This window comes from Brachyhypopomus gauderio, chromosome 15 (assembly GCF_052324685.1).
Source record: "Brachyhypopomus gauderio isolate BG-103 chromosome 15, BGAUD_0.2, whole genome shotgun sequence".
Taxonomy (NCBI): domain Eukaryota; kingdom Metazoa; phylum Chordata; class Actinopteri; order Gymnotiformes; family Hypopomidae; genus Brachyhypopomus; species Brachyhypopomus gauderio.
The window spans coordinates 8,015,854-8,037,333 of NC_135225.1; the positions used below are offsets into that span (position 1 = coordinate 8,015,854).

At 41.0% G+C, this 21,480-nt stretch overlaps 3 protein-coding genes across 8 annotated transcripts in view; 2 read left to right on the forward strand and 1 right to left on the reverse strand.

Annotated features, from left to right (window-relative positions):
- vcla (vinculin a) overlaps positions 1–2,127 on the forward strand; it is a 36,313-nt gene extending 34,186 nt beyond the window's left edge. For all 4 annotated transcript variants that reach the window (XM_076974605.1, XM_076974606.1, XM_076974607.1 and 1 more), the window contains one exon: positions 54–2,127. In XM_076974605.1, coding sequence (XP_076830720.1) covers positions 54–200 — 147 coding nt within the window. In that variant the 3' untranslated portion in view covers positions 201–2,127. The remainder of the gene's footprint in view (positions 1–53) is intronic.
- Positions 2,128–2,378: 251 nt separating this feature from the next.
- ap3m1 (adaptor related protein complex 3 subunit mu 1) lies at positions 2,379–7,774 on the reverse strand. The gene is made up of 9 exons (XM_076973804.1): positions 7,672–7,774; positions 6,717–6,997; positions 5,523–5,694; positions 4,810–4,947; positions 4,602–4,687; positions 4,354–4,487; positions 4,016–4,223; positions 3,628–3,772; positions 2,379–3,370 (listed from the first exon to the last, which is right to left on the reverse strand). Exons 2-9 carry the CDS (start codon positions 6,987–6,989, stop codon positions 3,270–3,272), a joined length of 1,257 nt encoding a protein of 418 aa, XP_076829919.1. The 5' UTR covers positions 6,990–6,997; positions 7,672–7,774; the 3' UTR covers positions 2,379–3,269.
- A 34-nt stretch (positions 7,775–7,808) lies between these two features.
- adka (adenosine kinase a) overlaps positions 7,809–21,480 on the forward strand; it is a 96,457-nt gene continuing 82,785 nt past the window's right edge. Inside the window, exons 1-4 of one of the 3 annotated variants that reach the window (XM_076973805.1) lie at positions 7,809–7,827; positions 7,985–8,122; positions 10,450–10,524; positions 12,759–12,812. In XM_076973805.1, coding sequence (XP_076829920.1) covers positions 8,064–8,122; positions 10,450–10,524; positions 12,759–12,812 — 188 coding nt within the window. In that variant the 5' untranslated portion in view covers positions 7,809–7,827; positions 7,985–8,063. Of the gene's footprint in view, positions 7,828–7,962; positions 8,123–9,184; positions 9,324–10,449; positions 10,525–12,758; positions 12,813–21,480 lie in introns of those variants that run through there. The other 2 variants (XM_076973807.1, XM_076973806.1) reach the window with 2 other exon arrangements.

Consider the following 21,480-nt stretch of genomic DNA (forward strand, 5'->3'; position numbering starts at 1 on the left):
ATCACAAACTGCTGCAATAGAGCACGTGACTGTGTTTTCCAAATTCAAAACAGGCCACAGAGATGTTGGTCCACAATGCGCAGAACCTCATGCAGTCAGTGAAGGAGACCGTGAGAGAGGCAGAGGCCGCTTCCATCAAGATCCGCACTGACGCAGGGTTCACTCTCCGCTGGGTCCGAAAGACTCCCTGGTACCAGTAAATGGAGTGCTAGGTCCTTCAGTGATGGTGTCTGTCCTGCCTAACGCTACTATTGAGTGGCCTAAAGGGGTGATCAATAGAATGAATGGAGACAACTTTACCCCAGTGGACACAGATTATAAAAGATGTATTGTTACTTTATAGCCGAGTTCATGCCTCACCGATTGCTTTGTCCAGGAATTTTATTTTTTCTTAAGGTGTGCTCTTGTTCCCTTTATCTCTCACCACTATGTTTGAAAAAAAAGTAGGATTACACAGGATGAAGATTTTTGAATATATATTTTTGGTATGTTTGGTTTCAGAATTTATCCAAGTTCCAGGTATATATATTTTTTTGCATGAAGAGTTTTTTTCTATTTTATATGGAAGAACTATGGCTCAGCCACAGTGATGTCTATCTTAAAGGATCTTAAGAGTTCATGAAGTTTACTCTTAATTTAATTTTGAGAAGGATTTTTTTGTATTGAAAATGTATATATTTATATTTCTTAATGATGTCTACAACAAAATGTCATGGTCAGAGATTTTGATTGACAGACAACAGCTCTTAAAAGAATACTTTTCGGTTTACTCAAGTGGACCGATTGTTTTAGGTTGTATTTCAGCTTTTATGGAACACTGTTGTTTGGCTATATTTGTAGAAACATTACTGATTTATTTTGACTTATTTTACAGCCATGTTTTGGGGCTGAATGCCTCACATATTGATGCCAAAGACTTTTTTAGTTCAACATATATGAATTTAGTAATGTCACATGAAAGACTTACTATACAACATTAACGTATTTGGGGTTTGGTCTGTGCAGAGTTTGCTCCAGTTTTGATCATTTCTAAAAACTGTTACCACTCTAAATGCTCTAGACTCATTCGTATATGTAGTTTTGTGTGAGTGGTTGTGTGAATGTGAATCTCAAGCACACGTGATGCAACAGTTGATCTGTTCTCTGGTATCTGGCCCATGAGGGCCAAAGCCAAGCTGCTTGTATAAGTACTAAATTACTTAGAAGCTGTACATTTTGACCTGGCTTTGTTTGTTCGCATACACCCAATGAGTATTTTCCATTAACATACAAAATGATTGTTAAGGAGCTTTAAATAGCAACTGGTACCTTCGTTTATTTTCTTTTTAAAATCATCTACCATATTATAGTAATAAAATAATAAAAATCACCATATATTTGCTTGCCATTTGGGCTAATGTGCATGTAATACTAAACTGTGACTAGACGATAAAGCTCACACCAATCTAAACTGGGAACATGCTTTGTGCTGTCAAACCAGTGATACTGCTTTCTTTTTGTTATTGTGCTGAAGACATTTGTGTTACTAACGGCAAGCCAGGAGTACAGCTAAAATCCAGAATTGGTTGTTCCTTCATGCCCCTTTTACAACAAAGTATTTTGTTGAAAGATCTGTCCACATATATTTGTTTCAGAAAATATTGGTAACTGTTACTCAAGTGACAGTTGGTTTGTTCGTATTTAATTCCATAGCGATACATTTCGGAATCATATCGATATCAGAAACTTGCAACAGTAAGAGACTTTGCCCAGTCGTGGCTCAAATGTAAACTGTTTGTTGGATGTCAAACAGGAGGACTAGCACAATTATGTTCAAGGGTCTGTAAAGCTCATCACTTAAAAAAAAAATATATATATATAGATCACATAGCTACACATTAACCAGAACTTGCACTGCCTAGCTATTACACTTATTTCTACAATAAATGTTTAAAAATATATAATTATTAGTCCCTTATATAGTGCCTCATTGTGAGTGTTTACAAGAATGATTTTTGTATGTCTGTAGCATGTTTCAGGGTGAGGTCTACAGTGTATGAATGTACATGACACTACTTTTGATTTTGTTTCAGTGTCTCTTAAAACTGTTGCTGTGCCTCAGATTAATAAAATTGCTTTAGACCTGAATGGTGAATTCAAGTATTTATAAATCAATGTACAACTGAATAATATAATATAATAATAATAATATAAGATTCCACATGAAACATTTACTTAGTAAAAATGTACAGATGTGTGGATTCTTTGGAAAGATCACTGCTGAAAAACCATATTTTGGTTATACTTAACTGTGTTTACATACATACAATCGGAACTTTCCCTGTTGTGTGTTCTATAACTGGAAAGTAAACATCACAATTGACAAATGACACACAGGCCACCATATTCCCAAAAATGTTTATAAATGTGAAGGCATTTGGTTTATGTACATATTTTTAACTATAAGGTTATCCATTAACTTACATATTTGTATATTTTACAAAATAAGATTGTGTCCCTTGTGAATGTATAAAATCTCCACAATGAGAAACCTAGATACCTGCCATAAGGTTGCAAGCCTGTTAACCACAGAACTAACGTAGCACCTTAACAGAAGTGATCTGGCAGTATTTACAGCCTATCTATATGCAAAGTGTTACTCAGCAAACTCGTATTGGCATTTTGCACAGTTAAACTTTGCACACTGAGCAAAGTTCATCCTGATGACTTCTCCACCATCCGAAACCCCTCATCCAGACAGACTCTCTTGCTGCTGGAATAACAGCTCGAAGAGCTAAAAGTACACACTGCTAAAAGGCATAGCTGTGCTTTTAAAGAAAGGCCTCCGCGTATTTTTTTCTTCAAAAAGGCCACTTTACATTTTGTGCATTGTGCGAAAAGCACTTAAATAAGTGTTGCTAAACTATAAACTTGGCAAAGGCATATCAAACGTGCAGAAAAATCTAAAACCGTCGATCCATGTAATCAATATGTAATCCAACAGATAAATCTGTGCTAAAGTGAAATGTACCTGTGGCCTTCCTCATTTCCCGTGATGAAGGTGATGCCTAAAAACCACTGTAGTTTCCAGGTAGTTACAAAAATACAGGTCTACATCTTGTAAACAAGGAAATTAATAAAAATTATCCTTCATCTTAAAAGGTTTTGATGTCTTAGCAATTCTATGGACATTATGGGATATTGTAAAGAAACTATAAAACGATCATATGAGATGACGACCTTTTTTGGCACGGTGGTGACTCCCTCTTTGCCACCATTAGCAGATGGTCTCAGGTTCGGACCTGGAACTTGCCTGCTTTGGTTACGTATTTGACTCCTTTGAAGGGCTTGTACTTCTCTCCATACATGTCTAGGCGATTCACTTTTAGTCCTGCAAGGCACAGAACATAACACAGATCCAGATGTGTGACCCTTCACATGGTGGCATCCATGTTTGGACTATTGTTACACTTGCATACAAGTCAGTAAATGAAAGTAACAAAAACTAAAGAAAAAAAAATCCTGAAAAACAATGAAAACGAGCCCATTGCTAACATGCGCTCATTTGGACCACGCCAACTCCCATCAGCCTTTTGAAATGTCGTCCTCTTCAAGTCATACCACATCTGAACCATGACCTTCACTTACCTGAGATAGCTAACTGCTGGATCTTGAGGTCAAGGTTCAGGCTGGGATTTTCCTCTGGCTTAGGGGCTCCAGACTGCAGGCTCAGACTTCCTTTTAGATTTGGCAGCTTTTGTTGGTTCAGTTTTCCAATGTCCCATAACAGAATCTATAGCAGAGGAGAGAATTTTTTCTGCACTTCTGTGAGGTTAACAAACAACTGAAGACCCTCCCAACACACACACACGGCAAAGTACATTCATGGATATTCATAGGACTGGCATCTAATCAAACAAACTAATTCAGTCACATGCAATGGAACACTTGATGTGATAGTGCTTAGCTATTTTTGTGGTATTACTTTTTTTTTTTTTTTTTGAACGGTATGTATAAAAATTCTGCCAAGTTTTACCTTGGTGACTGGATCATAGGTGTAGGTGCCCTGGGTTGCAGTGAGGTTGGCACTGAGAACCACTTTAGGCATGTGTACTGTGACCACCACACACTCCACCGTCTTTCCCATGGTCTGCTTAGGACCCACAGTGATGTCAAGTCTCCCCGAGGATCCACTCTCAAAGAAACTGATATTCTGTTTCACATATACTGGGATTGATACCAAACTGTGAGAAATTGACAAAAAATAAATAAATCAAACTAAGTTACTGAGTGCCACATACTTGATAAACATGTATCTAATTCACCTTTTGTACTGTCTGCTACAAAGTCCAGACCTCAAAAAATGGTTCTTACTTTTGTGCATTAACATGATAAGACATAAGTCTGAAGTTTCCATCAGGGGGAATGAACGACAACACTCTCTCAGACTCCCATCTCTTGAATCGCACACAGGGATGAAAGCTCACGTCATCCAGAAGTCTGGGATTCTACAGCACAGATACATATGGATATGGTTATGCTACTCACATGATACAATCACTCAAAAGGCAAACTCCTCTATATATGTACCTTCAAGCAGACATAAAAACAACTGCACATACCATAAATGACAGTGTAAGATCAGGCATTCCTGTGAGTTTTACACAAGCATCAATCACTCCCTGGATTTCTGCAAACACTGTTGTACCTGAAAATGAATGTCCCAGACAGTTAGCAGTTACAACATTTAGATTTAGACCATGAAAATGTGCAAATAAGTTATTTTAAATGTTACACTTCTTTGAACTGCAAAAAAGAACTAAAACGTACCAGACTTATCCAGAATGGCATCAATTTCTTCAACCACATCAAAATAAGCCTCATTATTGGTATACTTTACACCAGCTCTCCTCCATGGGACAGTAGACAACTGTCCAGTAGGGAGGGTTTCGCCAACATTACTGCTGCCTAGGAGGACCACACACAGGTTACAATAGGCAAACCTTTAAGCTATGTCCTTTTTTAAAAACATTTTTTGATTGATGAATGAGGATTTTGATTAGACTTAAATACAAAATTCAGATTTTATTCCTAAAAAAAGTTACACAAGAATTTCCCAGTGTTTTATGTTCGACAAGTCTGCCCAACTTGAACTTCACTGTCAAAAGAGATTGCCTGATTGGGATTCACAGCCATCTATGACCAAATTATTATCCTGAACAGCAAATTTACTGTTTTCTCTCCACAGACTAATGTGATGCTTTATCTATCTTCAAAGAAACCTCCAAAAACAAAGCAGATCACACAGCTCTAACATTTGCAATACATTTCTTACACATGGAAATAGACTATGGACAAAACAACCCAACAATGCTGCAGTGCACACTGCTGGAGACGCTGGACTAAAGAAATTGATAGCAAAGGCCACTGGTTGTATGGACACAACTAATGAATGTTTTTAGAAGAGCTTCAACTTTGACTCTAGTGAAATCAACATTAAAATGCAGGTTCTGTTAAAGAATGTTTATTTACCACAACTTTACCTGTAATACTGTTGACCATAGAGCGCAGAATTGTGGGAGGTTTAATAAGTTCTTTCAGGATATTTGATTCCGTGGCAAGTGGAAAGCCATTATCAAGCATTTCTTCAAGGAGCTCATACACTATTACAACATTGTCCTTAATGGAAACTTCAGAGCAGTCACCAAAATAATCCTGCATAAAGAAACAGGCTATAATATTGGGCTGAAGAGTTCCAACACAGAGATCCTTATAAACATTATATTAGTAACAGATAAGTGCACAAAACACACTACATTGCCAAAAGTATTTGCTCACCCATCCAAATGTCCACAGGTATATGAAATTAAGCACCTAGGCATACAGACTGTTTTTACAAAACATTTGTAGAATGGGCCGTTTTCAGCTCAGTGAATTCCAGCAAGGAACTGTGATAGGATGCCACCTGTGCAACAAATCCAGTTGTGAAATGGGGTAAAGCACACCACCACTGGACTCTAGAGCAGTGGAGGCGCGTTCTCTGGAGTGACAAATCACGCTTTTCCATCTGTCAATCTGATGGATGAGTCTTGGTTTGGTGGTTGCCAGGAGAACAGTACTTGTCTGACTGCATTGTGCCAAGTGTAAAGCTTGATGGAGGGGGGATTATGGTGTGGGGTTGTTTTTCAGGAGCTGGGCTTGGCCCCTTAGTCCCAGTGAAAGGAACTCCGAATGCTTCAGCATACCAAGACATTTTGGACAATTCCATGCTCCCAACTTTGTGGGAACAGTTTGGAGCTGGCCCCTTCCTCTTCCAACATGACTGTGCACCAGTGCACAAAGCAAGAGATCCATAACGACATGGATGGCAGAGTGTGGTGTGGATGAACATGACTGGCCTGCACAGAGTCTTGACTGTCAAGCCGATAGAACACCTTTGGGATGAATTAGAGAGGAGACTGAGAGCCAGTCCTTCTACTCAAACATCAGTATGTGACCCCAGAAATGTGCTTATGGAAGAATGGTCAAAAATCCCCATAAACACACTCCTACACTTTGTGGGCAGCTGCAAAGGGTGAACCAATGTCATATTGAAAACCCTATGGATTAGGAATGGGATGTCACTTAAGATCATATGCGAGTCAAGGAAGGTGAGTGAATACTTTTGGCAATATATTTTATATATATAAAATGGTTCAAAACAAATAACAAAAGTATTAAACAAGGTATCTTGATACCTGAAACATCTCAGCAACACGATGAAGAAATTCAATGACAAAAAGTGGGGGTACTTCTGTCTGGATGACCGAAACAAAAAAGATTTTGGCACGGTAGATGTTGATAAGGTAGTGATGAGGCGTGCGGATGACGGGAGGCACGTTGTCCGGTTCCACGGCTTTCTCCTGAACTTCAAAAAAGTAATCGCACACAGAGCGACTTATAACACTCTTCCAGTGTTTTTCCAGGAATATGTCGCCAGCACTGTTAATCAGGAACAAGCTGTGAATCATGGTGAGTGCTGCAAACACAGAAACACTGAAGTTGGGACAAGACAACGACCACCACAGCATTCAGCATCCCGCCTCCCAAACGTCTCATTCAGCTGCATAGAATTGATCTAGTTGGTTAATTATTGATTTAGACCAAACATCAACGCTCCAGTGTACTTAAGCTAGTACATCAATACTAGTACTAATTGATTCAGGTTCAAATGAAACAAAGTAACTCTTATAACTAACTGACACTTATCAGCAACCTGGTGTCCTCTCTGCTCTTCAAAGTACGGACCTCAAAAATAAGAGCTGAACTGACAAGCAAATGTGTAAATATCTGAGTCTGATTCAGGCAGACATCCAATTATCTAACTAACCGGTCTCATATCAAATGCCTCAAAAACATATAGTTGTTCAAATACACGAACGAGCTGACTAACATAATTTAAAGATGTTATAAGTGACCAGGCTGCTGATCAACTAGTGTAACTAAGTTAAACTCACAATACAGCTGGACTCTCCGGCTAGCTAGTTAGCATCACAGTCCTAAAAGTTCCTGACTTTGTAGTATAAAAGTGTGTAAATAAACCGTTGACTCCAGATTACACGTCAGACGCTACAACTTATATCAACACGACAAACTCCGCTACACAAATGACAGTAAATAACGAACACGGTTAGTAGTGAATCATAAAAACACCTTTAGCGAGCCGCGGTGAGGAGAGTGGCGAAAGCTGCTCGGTGGCAATATGGCGGGAGCGAGGACCACGGACGCGTATTTATATAGCTGCCCAGAAAGGTGCCTGTTCGCCCGGTGTGGAAAATAAATCCAGTCAGTGCACAAGTAAACAAAGACGTAAGCTGTTCTTTCTAATTATTTCTACAGCATGTATTAACCGGGTGTATGCGGGTTTTTATAAACTCACTTAATATAATTCAAGCTATTTCAGCTCTGGCAGACAAGGGCCACTATAATTGAGCTGAAGTCTTTTTTTAATATGACATCCTATCAGCGCAATACGAGCAGCGATCTCATTGACGGTTGCTCCAGCGAGGTGGCCGGGACGCGATCTCAGAGGACAGTCGAGTGAAATGATGGCCACGGGAGAGCCCAGAGCGAAGAAAATAAAACTAGAAGAGAAAAAGATCGGGTGAGATAACAATGCACGACGGGCGGGGACGAGCGGGCGCCGTTTGGGTGAAAGTGCCGCTCGCAGCTGCAGCCCCGCGGCGGCGGGTCGCGCTTAAAAACGGGTTTGGTTCATTTCTGATTCGCTTGCAGTCTGTGTCCATTAAATCCGTGACTGGTTCCGTTGAACACGAGCCCGTTTCTTTGACAATGAAGTGTTTTGCCGGTTCAGAATGGCTCTCTCTCGCCGTGATTTTGCTCGTTAGAGCGCAACAATCCGGGCTGTTGTGGGTCGGTTAAGTTTATTAAAGTCACGCAGCAAATGTCTTGTGTTGCTGTCCAGGGCGAATATTTTTACAACCTTGTAGATCTAATTTAGGGTTAGATGGATTTACTAGCTAGAGGAGTCGTTTGCTTTAAAAAAAAAGATCAAACAAGTATTTTTTAGTTCCTTAAATCACTATTCCTGATTAAAATGCGATACTGTTGTATTAGATGTATCCTTGACTTGGTCTTGCATGTTAAGTCGAAATGTTGAACTATATATTTCACATGCAGATGGCCGAGGTGGTGTTGATCGGTCCGCCGGTGACTCCACGTGTCTTTTGTTATGCAGCAGTTTTGCACACAGGACTCACACTGTGCTGCCAGGGGGCTCTGCAGCACACACATACAGTGATGGCCCATAAATAAAGGCCATCTTCACATCAGATCAGATGGGCTTTGAGTCAGTCTCTTCCACCTCAGAGGTTCAGTATCACCGCTGAGTCATGAGTCTTCAGTCTTGCTGTGACAGGTTGCACATTTAGAAGCTGCTTTGGCTAAATAATCCACAATAGATCTATGTTAGATGCCCATTCATAATGGTTGTAATATTGTAAGCAGCAGTCAACAGAGTTTAGATATAACCTATATTAACTGCCACGTAGCCCCAAATATCGAAGACGCTATGAAATGTAAAGCTGATTTTTGCTATCGATTAACTCTTTTATTTTTCGAAGCAAAACGCAACTCCAGGCAGTACAGAGCTCCTCCTCTCTCTCTCTCTCTCTCTCTCTCTCTCTCTCTCTCTCTCTCTCTCTCTCTCTCTCTCTCTCTCAGCCAGTCAACTAAAAGTTGAGCCGCACTATTTCTTCAGTGGCAGATTTGGGGTATATTTAGAACTTTTGTCTAAATTTTCAAGTTATTTCTCCTGCATCTCCTCTGGGTAGCAGAATGGCCAGGTAAGGGAGACCTTTTCCACTGAGAGGATTTATCACTCAGATTACCTCAGTTTTATAAATTAGTGGCTATTGCTTACTGGCCAGATTCCTTTATCAAGACTACTTGTATCCATATGCTCAGTGATAGTAACTTACATGGTGTAAGACTGACCTTTCTCTGCATGCCTTTTTTAAAATGTATTTTAGAATATAGGATTAATGTTTTCTATCATTTTATCCTTTATATTTTTCACTGGGTCTTTGCCAGTGTTATTCACTGGGGCACCTAAATATTGTTGTAAAATACAACATCTGTTTTAGAACATTCTGATCCTTTGACGGTCCCACAAATATGCACCTGTTCGTGTTCAGAGATTTCCCGTGAAGGCTACCGTTTTAGACTTTAAACAGACATTTTGTCTGGGAGTGTATGTAGTGACTGGTTCAATAATTTGTATGACAAATGTCATGGTCATACATTTAGGTTTTTTTTCAGGTACAAAGCTGGAATTCAGTTAGTTGACAGTGATTAGCCTTGCAAAGTCTGTTTTGAGTCAGCATTTCTCTTCAGTTCTCTGGGTGCAAGACACTTCAGCACTATTTCACAACCAGGGTGAATGAATCAGTAGTCACTGACCTACTGTTTCTAATGATTTATTTTGGACAGGTCATGAGTAGTATTACTCAGGACTTTCCAAGTATGTTTCTGCCTCATGTTTTCTTAGACCTAATGTCATAATTTTATGAGACGTACACGTTTTTATGGCACTCTTGTTCAGATTGGAGTAACAACATAAACTGTACCTAGCCAATCAGGACCCCAAGCCAGCACTCCCAGCCTAAAGTGTGGATCAGCGCAGAGAGGGTTGCCTAGTAGGCCTTAGAGCATGCCATGGTTTTGCTGGAAGTGCTATGGTTAATCTTGTGTAAGCTCTTGTCGTTTCATGCCCTACTGAGTATTTCGTCTGTGTTCACTGCACTTTTCGGCTGGGTGAAGACCCACTAGATATGTAATGGGTGGCTGGCTCCTGTACCGTATGGTGGATTCTTTTGAAGAACACTCGGAGCACTAAAATCACAAGCACTGTCAGGTTGTTTGGTTCATTTTTGTGTAGCCTAATTGATATGATCTGTTTGCTTTTTACAGTCAGAATGCACTGTTTGGAATGGGGAATCCCCTACTTGACATCTGTGCTGTGGTGGACAAGGATTTTCTTGACAAGTAAGTCACGTTTCATTGAAATCTTCTTTTTGATGTGGTGACACTTACAGACTTTAACAGTTGAACAAATGTAGGCTAAGCTTGATGTATTAGCATTTAAACACTTGTGACAAGGAGAGTGTCTCTGTCTTAAAAACCTACAGAGTTGGCATATTCTCTAGAAAGATGCACAAGACAGATCTTGAATTATGATTTCAGAGTGGTTTACTAAGGCTTTATATACATTTTATTTAAGCAAAATTAAATGTCCAAACAAAGGTGCGATGAGTTATGTTTACAGTGTTGTGTGAGAATGAGTTCACTCTAGCCCCAGGCACTGCACTGGGGAGTATACGCCTGTTGGGCTGTTTCTTTCAGAAGGTGGCATGTGTAGACACCCTGTGGGCAGCCCTGTACTGACACGTAGGCCTGTTCACAGGCCTTCCATTCCAGGGTCAGTCATAAACAATGCCCTGCTCTCCATTCATTCGTCCTCTGTTACACAACCTTACACGTTGCGGCCGGTGGCCTCATAGGCTGGCCTAGCCTTAAATGTTTTTTGTTTTTTTGTTTGTTTTCTGTCCGCATGACTCTACTGTTTGTTCCTGTAATATCTGAAGAAGCACTAGTGGACATGCAAGGTGTTTTTGTTGTTGTTTTTTAAGGGAATGATTTGTCATTTAATTTTATTGTTACATTCTGTGTATTGTTGTGTTTTGCTCCAGGTTTATGATTCCCTGCTGCAGTTTTTCGTGTGTTTGTATAGTAGGCCTATTCTAGCTCTGACCATGTCTGTGTTTGTAGGAGTTTACTTCCTGTTGGGTCAGGAATTATGAGTTTAGTTAATTAAACATCTCATGTGTTTAATGTACGATACAGAGCCATGAAATATATTCTTTATCTCTATATGAATAATATATTTTTAAAAACGCATTCAGATCATTTATTTTCTTGAAACCCTTGAGAAATCTTCTAATTGCAGAGTTTACTATCCTCTTCTTACAACTGAGTTGTGCAGATTCGATGTGTATCCAGGGCATGTGAATGTTAAACTCCAGACTTTGTATTAATGATCCATTTGATTTGGTTACCATTTAGAAGACCACTTTGTGCAGGAGAAAGGATAAGATTATCAGTTTACAGCTAAATGGAGCAACAGGCCAATTCCATAAACAAGCTGTTTGCTTGGGATTAGATGTAGCAGAAGGCAACATGTTTTTAAGGTAAACCTAAAAAGCATTCCATGTAATGTAGTAGATTGGAAAATATTTCCATTTACTAAGACTATTTAGTTTGTGAAATTCCCAAATTGCGGAATTACTGGTAATCCGTTTGTAAAATACCCTGATTATAGTGTGTTAGATATATTTCTAGATCATTCACATATAATTGTGAACATTGAGTTTTACCAGCCATGGAGTGTGACCTCAGTGTCATTTTCAGTATTCTGATAAAAACGTGGCTGCTCATAGGTAGTCCATCTGTATGAGGTCACTAAGTCTTCTTGTTAACTGGTAGAGAATCATTATTGAGGCTCTTCATCCTTTCATCCCTTCAAAGAGACAAACCTTCATGTTCGTGGCTTAAGATTGCACCAACATGTGTAATGGAAAGGTCAGTTATCAAAATAAGGGGAAATGCTGGTACATTATGCTCAGAGAATAGTGCATCTTCAAATGTCAAATTTATTCATATAGCATTTTTTTTTTACAACAGCTGTTGTCACAAAGCAGCTTTGCAGATATCTGAGTACAAGGCCCCAGTGAGCAAGCCAAAGATGGCAATGAGCATAAAGAAGGATGAAGATGATGAGGATGAAGAACAGTATATTATATAGACAATGTATTGCACTGTAATTACCAGTATGTAGCACCATGTCATAATATGCTCCTGATCTTTTCATGTAAAACCTTAAACCTACAGAAGTAAGTAAGTAAGTAAACCGTGTTTTAGGCAAACCGTGTTTGCAGCTTATTATGCCGATTTGTGAATCTCAAGTGCAGAGCATGCAGGACCTTAATATAGGGGGGCAGGTATCCTTTGCCCTGGATAGCTGCAGCCTGTTTCTGAGTAAACTCAATGTAATCACTCATTAACAGTTTGTTAGAATGCAACACAAGTTAACTTGATATACTTGCAATCTGTTCTCAGGTTTGTCTGGGGGAGGTCATCATTCATGTGTCTGTTGCAAAACATTGACAGATAAAGTATACTCTATTTATATGCCGTGTATTTATATTCTGTGTTTTCAACAGGTATGCACTCAAGCCAAATGACCAGATTTTAGCAGAAGATAAACACAAGGCAATGTGAGTTTGTATTTTACCCTCAAAAATTTCACTGTTTCCAACAGTATTTATTAGAGTAAACTTTGCTACCATATGAAAGAGTGGATTTGATCTGATGTGACCACTGCTGAGTCTGTGCGTTGTGTTATTGGTTACTGGTATGACTGGTACTGCATAGGTGCTCATGCTGAGGTTGAATGTTTCCCCTGTGGCCCAAGGCTTCTGTTCTGGCTCAGTCCAGCCTATACATTCATTTAGATGCTATTTTAACTCCTGTTCTTAAAATGTAATTCAGCAAGTTTATACCATGGATCTTGCTGGTGATAGCATGATGTTCTTTATCTACAAGATGTTCATCAGTGTGTAACACATGACTGGTAATGTTGGTCATTGTAGATTTGAGTCAGTGTGAATGACTTTGCAAAAACTGTTCTGAAAGTGTACTGTTTCCAGTATTGGTAAGGCAGTATTGGGCTTCGAGCTCAGATTTGAAATCTGACTTGCACTGAGTTTCATTTGCACATGATGTTCCAGGGATAGGCTTTAGGAATTTGCAGTATTTTCCCCAAAATGTAGTTGAATAAAGAAGTGGGTATCTTAGTATTCTTATTGGATTGGAATCCACCATCTGAAGGAAGGTGTCTATGTCCTGCTGAGCTTCCATACCGTCTGGCAGCAGACTAGGCGTGCAGCATCTGCCAGGGCTTCTTTCCACGCTTGGCTTTTCCTCATCTCCATACATGAATAAGAAGCTTAAGGAAGTGGAAATGTGTTTGTAGTGCGTTGAAACAGTACTTGTTTCAGTAAATGTTTTGCAAAGGTGTGGAAAATGGGTGTGGAAGAAGTCCTGCAAAGTACACTTTCAAAAATATAAGTGTTAATAATTTCTTTTTGCTAATTAACAAAATGCAAAGTGAATGAACAAAAGAGAAATCCACTCAGCAGAGCGGTTGTTCCAAACATCTTGAAGAACTAATAGATCATAGATCATCTGTGGATATGGATGGCTCAGATCCTCCTGTCTCTACATGTAATCTCATCCACACTCAACAATGTTGAGATCAGGGCTCTGTTAGGGCCATATCATCACTTCCAGGACTCCTTGTTCTACTTTACAATGTAGATGGGTCTTAATGACATTGGCAGTATGTTTCGTGTCATTGTCCTGCTAGAGTATCAATTTGAAGCCCATCAGATACCACCTTGATAAACAGATGATGATGATGATGATGATGATGGATATGTGAATGCCTGTATTTCTCAGCATTAAGGACATCATTAATCCTGACCAAAACCCCAAAGCCAAAAGACTACATTGGCTGAAATGCAGCCCCTATCTTGCAAGCAACCTCCACCACACTTCACTGTTGAACCTCCACCACGCTTCACTGTTGAACCTCCACCACGCTTCACTGTTGAACCTCCACCACTCTTCACTGTTGAACCTCCACCACGCTCCACTGTCGAACCTCCACCACTCTTCACTGTCGAACCTCCACCACTCTTCACTGTCGAACCTCCACCACTCTTCACTGTCGAACCTCCACCACGCTCCACTGTCGAACCTCCACCACGCTCCACTGTCGAACCTCCACCACGCTTCACTGTCGAACCTCCACCACTCTTCACTGTTGAACCTCCACCACTCTTCACTGTTGAACCTCCACCACTCTTCACTGTTGAACCTCCACCACGCTCCACTGTTGAACCTCCACCACGCTCCACTGTTGAACCTCCACCACGCTTCACTGTCGAACCTCCACCACTCTTCACTGTCGAACCTCCACCACTCTTCACTGTTGAACCTCCACCATACCCCACTGTCGAACCTCCACCACGCTTCACTGTCGAACCTCCACCACGCTCCACTGTTGCCTGCAGGCACTCATTATTGTACTACATTCCAGCCCTTTGCTGAACAAACTGCTTCCTCTTATAGCCAAATATTTAACATTTTCAGCCATTACTCCAGAGCATCTGCTGCAATTTATCTGCATGCCAGTTCCTTTGTTTTTGTCCTTGTTTCCATATCTGCTTTTGGTCTGAAATTCTTCCATTGAGACCACTTCTGGCAAGACTTTGTCAAGAACTAGATGGGTTTACCTGGTCCTGCTGGTTTCTGCCGGTTCTGGGCTGATGTCGTTGCTGGACATCTTCTGATTTCAAAGGGAAGTGTGCGTGATGTCTTTCATCTGCTGTGCTAACTTTTCTTGTCCAACCAGTGCTTCTGTGATGTTCAACATTGCTTGTTTCTTTGTGCTTCTTCAAAGCACTTGTACAGCACATCTTGAAACCCCAGTCTGCTTTGAACATGTTGCCTGGGAGAGATGTTTCTGGTGCAGAATAACTACCTTGTGTCTTCTAGATGTGTCTTGCCATGCTATATGACCTGTGATATGAAACTTCTGCAACTTCACATTGGTAGCAGTTTGGCTGTTCCTCACCCAGTTTTAACCCTCTGCACAGCTCTTTCTGTTTTGGTTAATACACCTGACTATAATCCTACATAATCCATAGCATTTTTGCAGGTGTATCCAGAAGAACTGGTACCTTTTATTTATTTTTTTGAAGGTCACACCACACTGTATATTGATTCAATCCATAATCTCCATATTGAGTTGACTTTGAATTCTCTTTTGTTCATTCAGTTTGTGTTTCATTAATTGGCAAAGATAAACTATTAACTCATTTTTGAAAGCATTCTTACTTAATTTAGGCAGGTGTGAAAAAGACCTGCATATGGCTGCAGAGAAGGGTCTGTAATTACTCTCTTTCAGCTAAAACTGGTTTCTCAGCTGTTTCCATTCTGAATACTAGAGTGGATGACAGTGACTAATAGGCAGTGATGCTAATATTAGTTTTATATAAGCTACATCATAATATGTGTCGGTGCATTAGAGGGATCGCTTCGGTCAGACAGCCTGTGCCATTTGTTCCAGCTTCCTTATAAATGATGCACTAGTTTTGTGGTGTGTGTTATGTAACTTGACTGAATAGCTATTTGCTGTCAAACATAATCAGAAATGACGTGGAGTTTAAGAAGCGAGTTCGTGTTGAACCAGACCTTCATTTAGGACAACTGTGAGATTTACTTTTGGTCATTATTAAAAATATTATTTATTTTATTGAAGTTATTGTTGTTGTTGTTATTATTGTCATTATCAACATCTCAATCTGTTTTCACTGAATACATGTGTGCTTGTTGTTGGTTGACCAACGGGCAGATGACGGAACTTGCCGGCACGGTGTATTAAATTCAGTGCATGAACACGGGGCTAGAGGAAGAGGCGACCCTGTCATAGTGATTAATGGTAGTGCAGCGGGTGCCGCTGAGCCCGATGTATCGCGTTTTGCAGCCACAGCGTTGAGAGATTGTCTTTAGTCACGTGTGGAGGAAGCTGTGAACCTGTCTGGAGAGGCTGCACACTGTCTGCCTCTGTGTCCTGCTGTCTGAGGAGTGTGTCCCATCAGCAGAACAAGCACGGTCCGCCACTTTGTGCAGCTGAGAGAATTCGGCTCACGCTCTCACGTGCCCTCCAGGAGATTCTTCTGACTTCACAGCTGCAGGGGTCCCCCCCCCCCCCCCCCCCCCCCCCCCCCCCCACACGCATCAGGCATCTTGCTATTTGAATATATATTTGTTTAAAAAATGTATGCTCCAGTACCTAGCATTTTGTGTAGTAAGTAATAATAAGTAATAATATTAGTAATTGGCTGTTATTTTCAGGTGCGGATCTTATTGCAAGCTTGGATCAGGAAGTTACAAGTCTGTGTGGTTCAATTCGCAGCTAGTTTCATAATAGTGTCTTTAAAACCAGAGCTGACATGGTGTCCTGTTTTCTTCACTTCTCAAGCTATAGTAGCACTGCATTGCTTAGCTTTGGGGTTTCTTTTGTAATGGGCTTGAAGTTGGGTAACAAAGGAAAACACACGTGCATTGTTGAGTGTCTGCAGCTTATCATAAAGCCGGGGCTTGTTGTTAACTCACTTAAAGGGGCAATGTCAGTGATTTTGTAATCTGGATGTGACCACCACGGCATGGAAGAGAATCACATCGGTGCCTTGAAACAGCGTCCGTTAAAGCCACCCCCATTGTGTAAAGCCGGATCTCATATAGGAGTGCATTTATCTCCAAGAAGATTGGACATGTTCTGCCCTGCCCCGCCCACAGCCCTGTTCACTTCAAGGAAGAAAATTATCTGTGAAATGGTGATGGTTATGGAAAAGCGAGCAAGAGTTTGTTCTGAAATCTTGAGTGTTGATGTTTTAATATTTCAATGACTTCAGGGTAATACAAATTAGTCATGATGCAAAAAAATAGACATTGACTTTCACCTGACTTTGTAATATTTAAAAGAAGTACAGCACTTATATTAAACTTTGCAAGCTTAAGATAATTCATGAATGTACATTTGTTGTGCTGTATATGATGTTACTTGTAACATATTTTTACATCACATTAATTCGCATACTAATTGTAAGTAGTAGTCTAGTGTATGACTTATTGAAAGTGCTCTAGTAAATGTCTAGTAAAGTAAACGACTTTAGCTGTGACACACTGTGCTTTTAGCTCATTTACTGACGTCATTGACATGCAAGTGTGTGTTGCCATTAAAAAATTTAGTTCTATGAGTAATGCACCATGCTGTGAAATATCAACAGTTTTTAACCAGTATCAAACAATGATTGATTTCTTGTTGTTTTATATTTTTTAAATATTAAGCTATTTTCTGAATATATTGTTGTTTTTTAAAGAGAGCCAAATATGGCTCTACTGATGGTGATCTATTGTAATCTAGTTGGGCTAGTTCAGAGATATGCTGCTTCAGTTGCTTTGGCTCTACCCACGCTGATGACTCAAAGCTTTCACACGTGTGCTCAGTCATTTGTGTCCACTGGTGAAACAGTAGGGGACGTGGAGCAGAGTTCCTCCTCGTGCTGTTGTACCAACCTGCCTTGGTTATATTTCCAACATTTGTAATGTACAGTGCAATTAATACATAATTTGTCAAGCACTTTGACCTGAACGTAAAATAAAATATTGTCTTCGAAACGGTCAAACTTGTGTCTGCTTTTTTGTTTAATCGTTGAATGTAATGTTTACGTAAGGCTCCTAAAGCTGAGAAAACAAGAGATGCAGAAGGCTGAGAGGATGTTGGAGCCGGCGACCTGCTGGGCCTCCTCTGGTTCCCACAGCTGGACGGCTCGGCCACTCTGTGGCTGCCGGCGGTATCGAGCTGCGCGTTGCGTCACTCCGAACAGTGTGGGCTAAAGTAAAGCACATGACCTTCTGGGTGTGTCCCACGTGGCACACACAATGCACCATGTTGTCTGAGTGCCATGGTAGGAGCTTATGTTGGTACCTATGCCAGGGGGGATATTTATTCCCTGTGGCGGCGTCAGAATGTTGACTGCGCTTTCCTTATGGCGCACTTGTGAAGTTAATTCGGTGTAGGAGTTTGCTTGTGAATCTGAATACTACATGAAACACACACACCCACAACCAAAGAGCTAAACTGTGTGCTGACCCGAGTTGAACCCGGAACGCTATTAACTGGACATTTGTGTCTGGCAGTGCCCCATGTAGGTTAAATGTTTTTTGTTTTTTGTTTTTTTTGTTGGAAAGGAAAATTCCACTGGCATCCATTTTGGTTTTAGGCCATGTTCCTCTGCCCTGACCCCAGTCTTCAGGAGGGCTGTGTCCTGTGGCTCACCACACAGAGATTCTTCCTCACGCACTTCTTCCTCACGCTAGAAGTTAACGGAACTCCACGCTCCCTTTTCACTTCATTGCAGCTTTAAACTACTGTACTAATTAATTAAATGTTTTAATGAGACAATAATTTCAATATATTTGCATGCCATTTTGCATAAAACACAGTATAATGTACGTCTTATTGACCTCCAAAGGCTTTGGAAAGACAAAGTTCTCAGGAGGCGAGATGATAAGGTTGCCCTGACACTGTCTCGCTGCTCTGGACCCAGGCGGGATCCTGTCTGTGCAGGCATTTCCCTGCAAGCAACAGGTGGAGAGGCCAGGCGAGCTCTTCATGACTTGCTAACTTGAGACTTTGTATCTGAGATTCATGCAGTCTTATTAAAGCATGTGATCTTTTATACAAGCTTCCTGGTCGTCAATTTTAATACATTTCTGCAGGGTTGAGGTGTCATTGTGGTTAGTAGAAGTTTAAGATTGAGTTGGTGTTTCTGGTTGATTCTGTAAAAGATTTCTCGGTGTAATTCCTGTGACCCAGCAGGAGGACAGCTTTCATCATGTGATACAATCCGCTATCTGCTCCGTGGTGATAGGTGGTCTATAGTTAGAGCACAGAGCTTGGCAGTGTAAAATGTATTTGTCCGATCATCTCTCTGCAGGCTGTTGCCGGTGTACAATTCATTTGCAGGTTATGAGTTGACCAACACGTGTAATAGTCTGCTGTAGTTAATTGTGGGTAATGAGTTAGTGTTGCCATTTTTTTCTTCATTAAGCAACACTGCCATCTTGTGGTAGACGTTCGATTTTGATAATTAGATTTTATTTAAAGTTAATTATTGCTTAGACTAATTATATTTATTATTACCGCTCGCTTGGGTCATCTCACAATGTACTGCTTCCTCCTGTGGCGATAATGAAATAAAGCAGTCACTGTATGCCCAGTCTGTCGAGGGGAAGCACCATCTTCTGACCTCTTTAATCGACGTTTCCTGGTTCTCATTTCTTTAAACAAGATTGTAGTGTTTTCTAGTGGCCCCAGTGCTACACATATTAGAGGACTTTCTTTTTGTTGGCTTTAAACTTTAAACAAACTTGACTCATCGTTTTAAATGACAACCTTAAAAGTTTTATTGGAGATTTATTGGAGCAGGAAAACGACTATAATGTGTCTAGAAGCAATGACCAGGATTTGGAAAATTTGGCTGTCATAATATATGTGTATATTTTGGATGGAATCCCAGCATCGCTGCATTATCTCTAGAGTCCAGCAGATGGCAGTGCAAGCCAACGAACGTTTAACACGCTGCGCCTCAAACGTTGCCGCAGAAGCTTCGTCCCGCTCTTTTGCAGGGAGAATCGGAATTTGGTTCTCACGCGGAAAAATGCTTTCAGACATATTCAGCCCATTTGTTCCTGGGCATGCATGTAAAAGCAGAATGTGATTTGTAGCGGTATTTAAAAAGACAAAGTGCTTGTTGCAAGGACAAATTCCATCCTGAATTCACATTTAAAAAAAAAACAGATGAGGAACCCGTGGTAGCCTACAGGAGCTCCCTGTTGGTCTGGAGGAGCCCCTCAGTGCTGTACACTGTGCCTCTCCTGTGAGGAGGATGGCTTGTGTCCGCCTGCTTCCTGTGGCTGATATGATTGGAGCTGGTTGTGATGATGGTGCTCTTCTTTATGTGTGAGAGCAGGGTGGAAATACGAGGTTCTGCTCGCTGACGGCTAAGCCGCAGGTGTGTGGGGAGGAGGGGGACCAGACCTTTCCACGCTGTGCACGTTTGCAATGTGAACATTTACTCAGCAATGTTCTGTGCAGAAAGCTTTGTCAACTTTTTTGTGTGTGTTCAAAACCCCTGACTAGCAAAGACCGCCAAGCTCAGAGAGCAAGAAATTAATCCAACATTTCATATTTCATTCTAGAAATACATACTATAATACTAGGTTTTCATAAAGAAACCTCAGAAGTCTGAGCTTGGTTAATCTGAGTACAGTTAGTTAGCCTCAGCATTGAAAGTCTGAGCATGGTTAGTCTGAGTACAGTTAGCCTCAGCATGGGTAGTCTGAGTACAGTTAGCCTCAAAATGGTTAGTCTGAGTACAGTTAGCCTCAGCATGTTTAGTCTGAGCATGGTTAGTCTGAGTACAGTTAGCCTCAGAATGGTTAGTCTGAGCATGGTTAGTCTGAGTACAGTTAGCCTCAGCATGGTTAGTCTGAGTACAGTTAGTCTGAGTACAGTTAGCGTCAGCATGGTTAGTATTGAGTACAGTTAGTCAGATTACAGTTAGTCTGTGTACAGTTAGTCTGAGTACAGTTAGCCTCAGCATGGTTAGTCTGAGTACGGTTAGTCTCAGCACGGTTAGTCTGAGTACAGTTAGTCTGAGTACAGTTAGCCTCAGCATGGTTAGTCTGAGTACGGTTAGTCTCAGCATGGTTAGTCTGAGTACAGTTAGTCTCAGCATGGTTAGTCTGAGTACAGTTAGCCTCAGCATGGTTAGTCTGAGTACGGTTAGTCTCAGCACGGTTAGTCTGAGTACAGTTAGTCTGAGTACAGTTAGCCTCAGCATGGTTAGTCTGAGTACGGTTAGTCTCAGCATGGTTAGTCTGAGTACAGTTAGCCTCAGCATGGTTAGTCTGAGTACGGTTAGTCTCAGCACGGTTAGTCTGAGTACAGTTAGTCTGAGTACAGTTAGCCTCAGCATGGTTAGTCTGAGTACAGTTAGCCTCAGCATGGTTAGTCTGAGTACAGTTAGCCTCAGCATGGTTAGCCTGAGCTGCCATTACACATGAGTGTTTGGATGTCCGCTTGAGTGTTGCACTCACCCACTTTGCTCTTCCCCTGGCATGTCTGCTCCCCCAGCGTCATGTCTCAGAGGTGTGCTCAAAGCTCCTTCTCAGCAGGCCCAGGGTCCGGAGGGCACCCCGGCATCTCACCCCTGACCTTGGCGAGGGCTAGCATGGACTGGAGCCTAC

What these genes read in the sequence shown, in the direction of transcription:
- ap3m1 (XM_076973804.1), bottom strand. Translation starts at nt 6,989, where the DNA reads ATGATTCACAGCTTGTTCCTGATTAACAGTGCTGGCGACATATTCCTG. An exon ending in TATGGTCAACAGTATTACAG is followed by an intron (nt 4,948 to 5,522) that starts GTAAAGTTGTGG and finishes TGGTCCTCCTAG; the next exon opens with GCAGCAGTAATGTTGGCGAA. An exon ending in TATCATGTTAATGCACAAAA is followed by an intron (nt 4,224 to 4,353) that starts GTAAGAACCATT and finishes AATTTCTCACAG; the next exon opens with TTTGGTATCAATCCCAGTAT.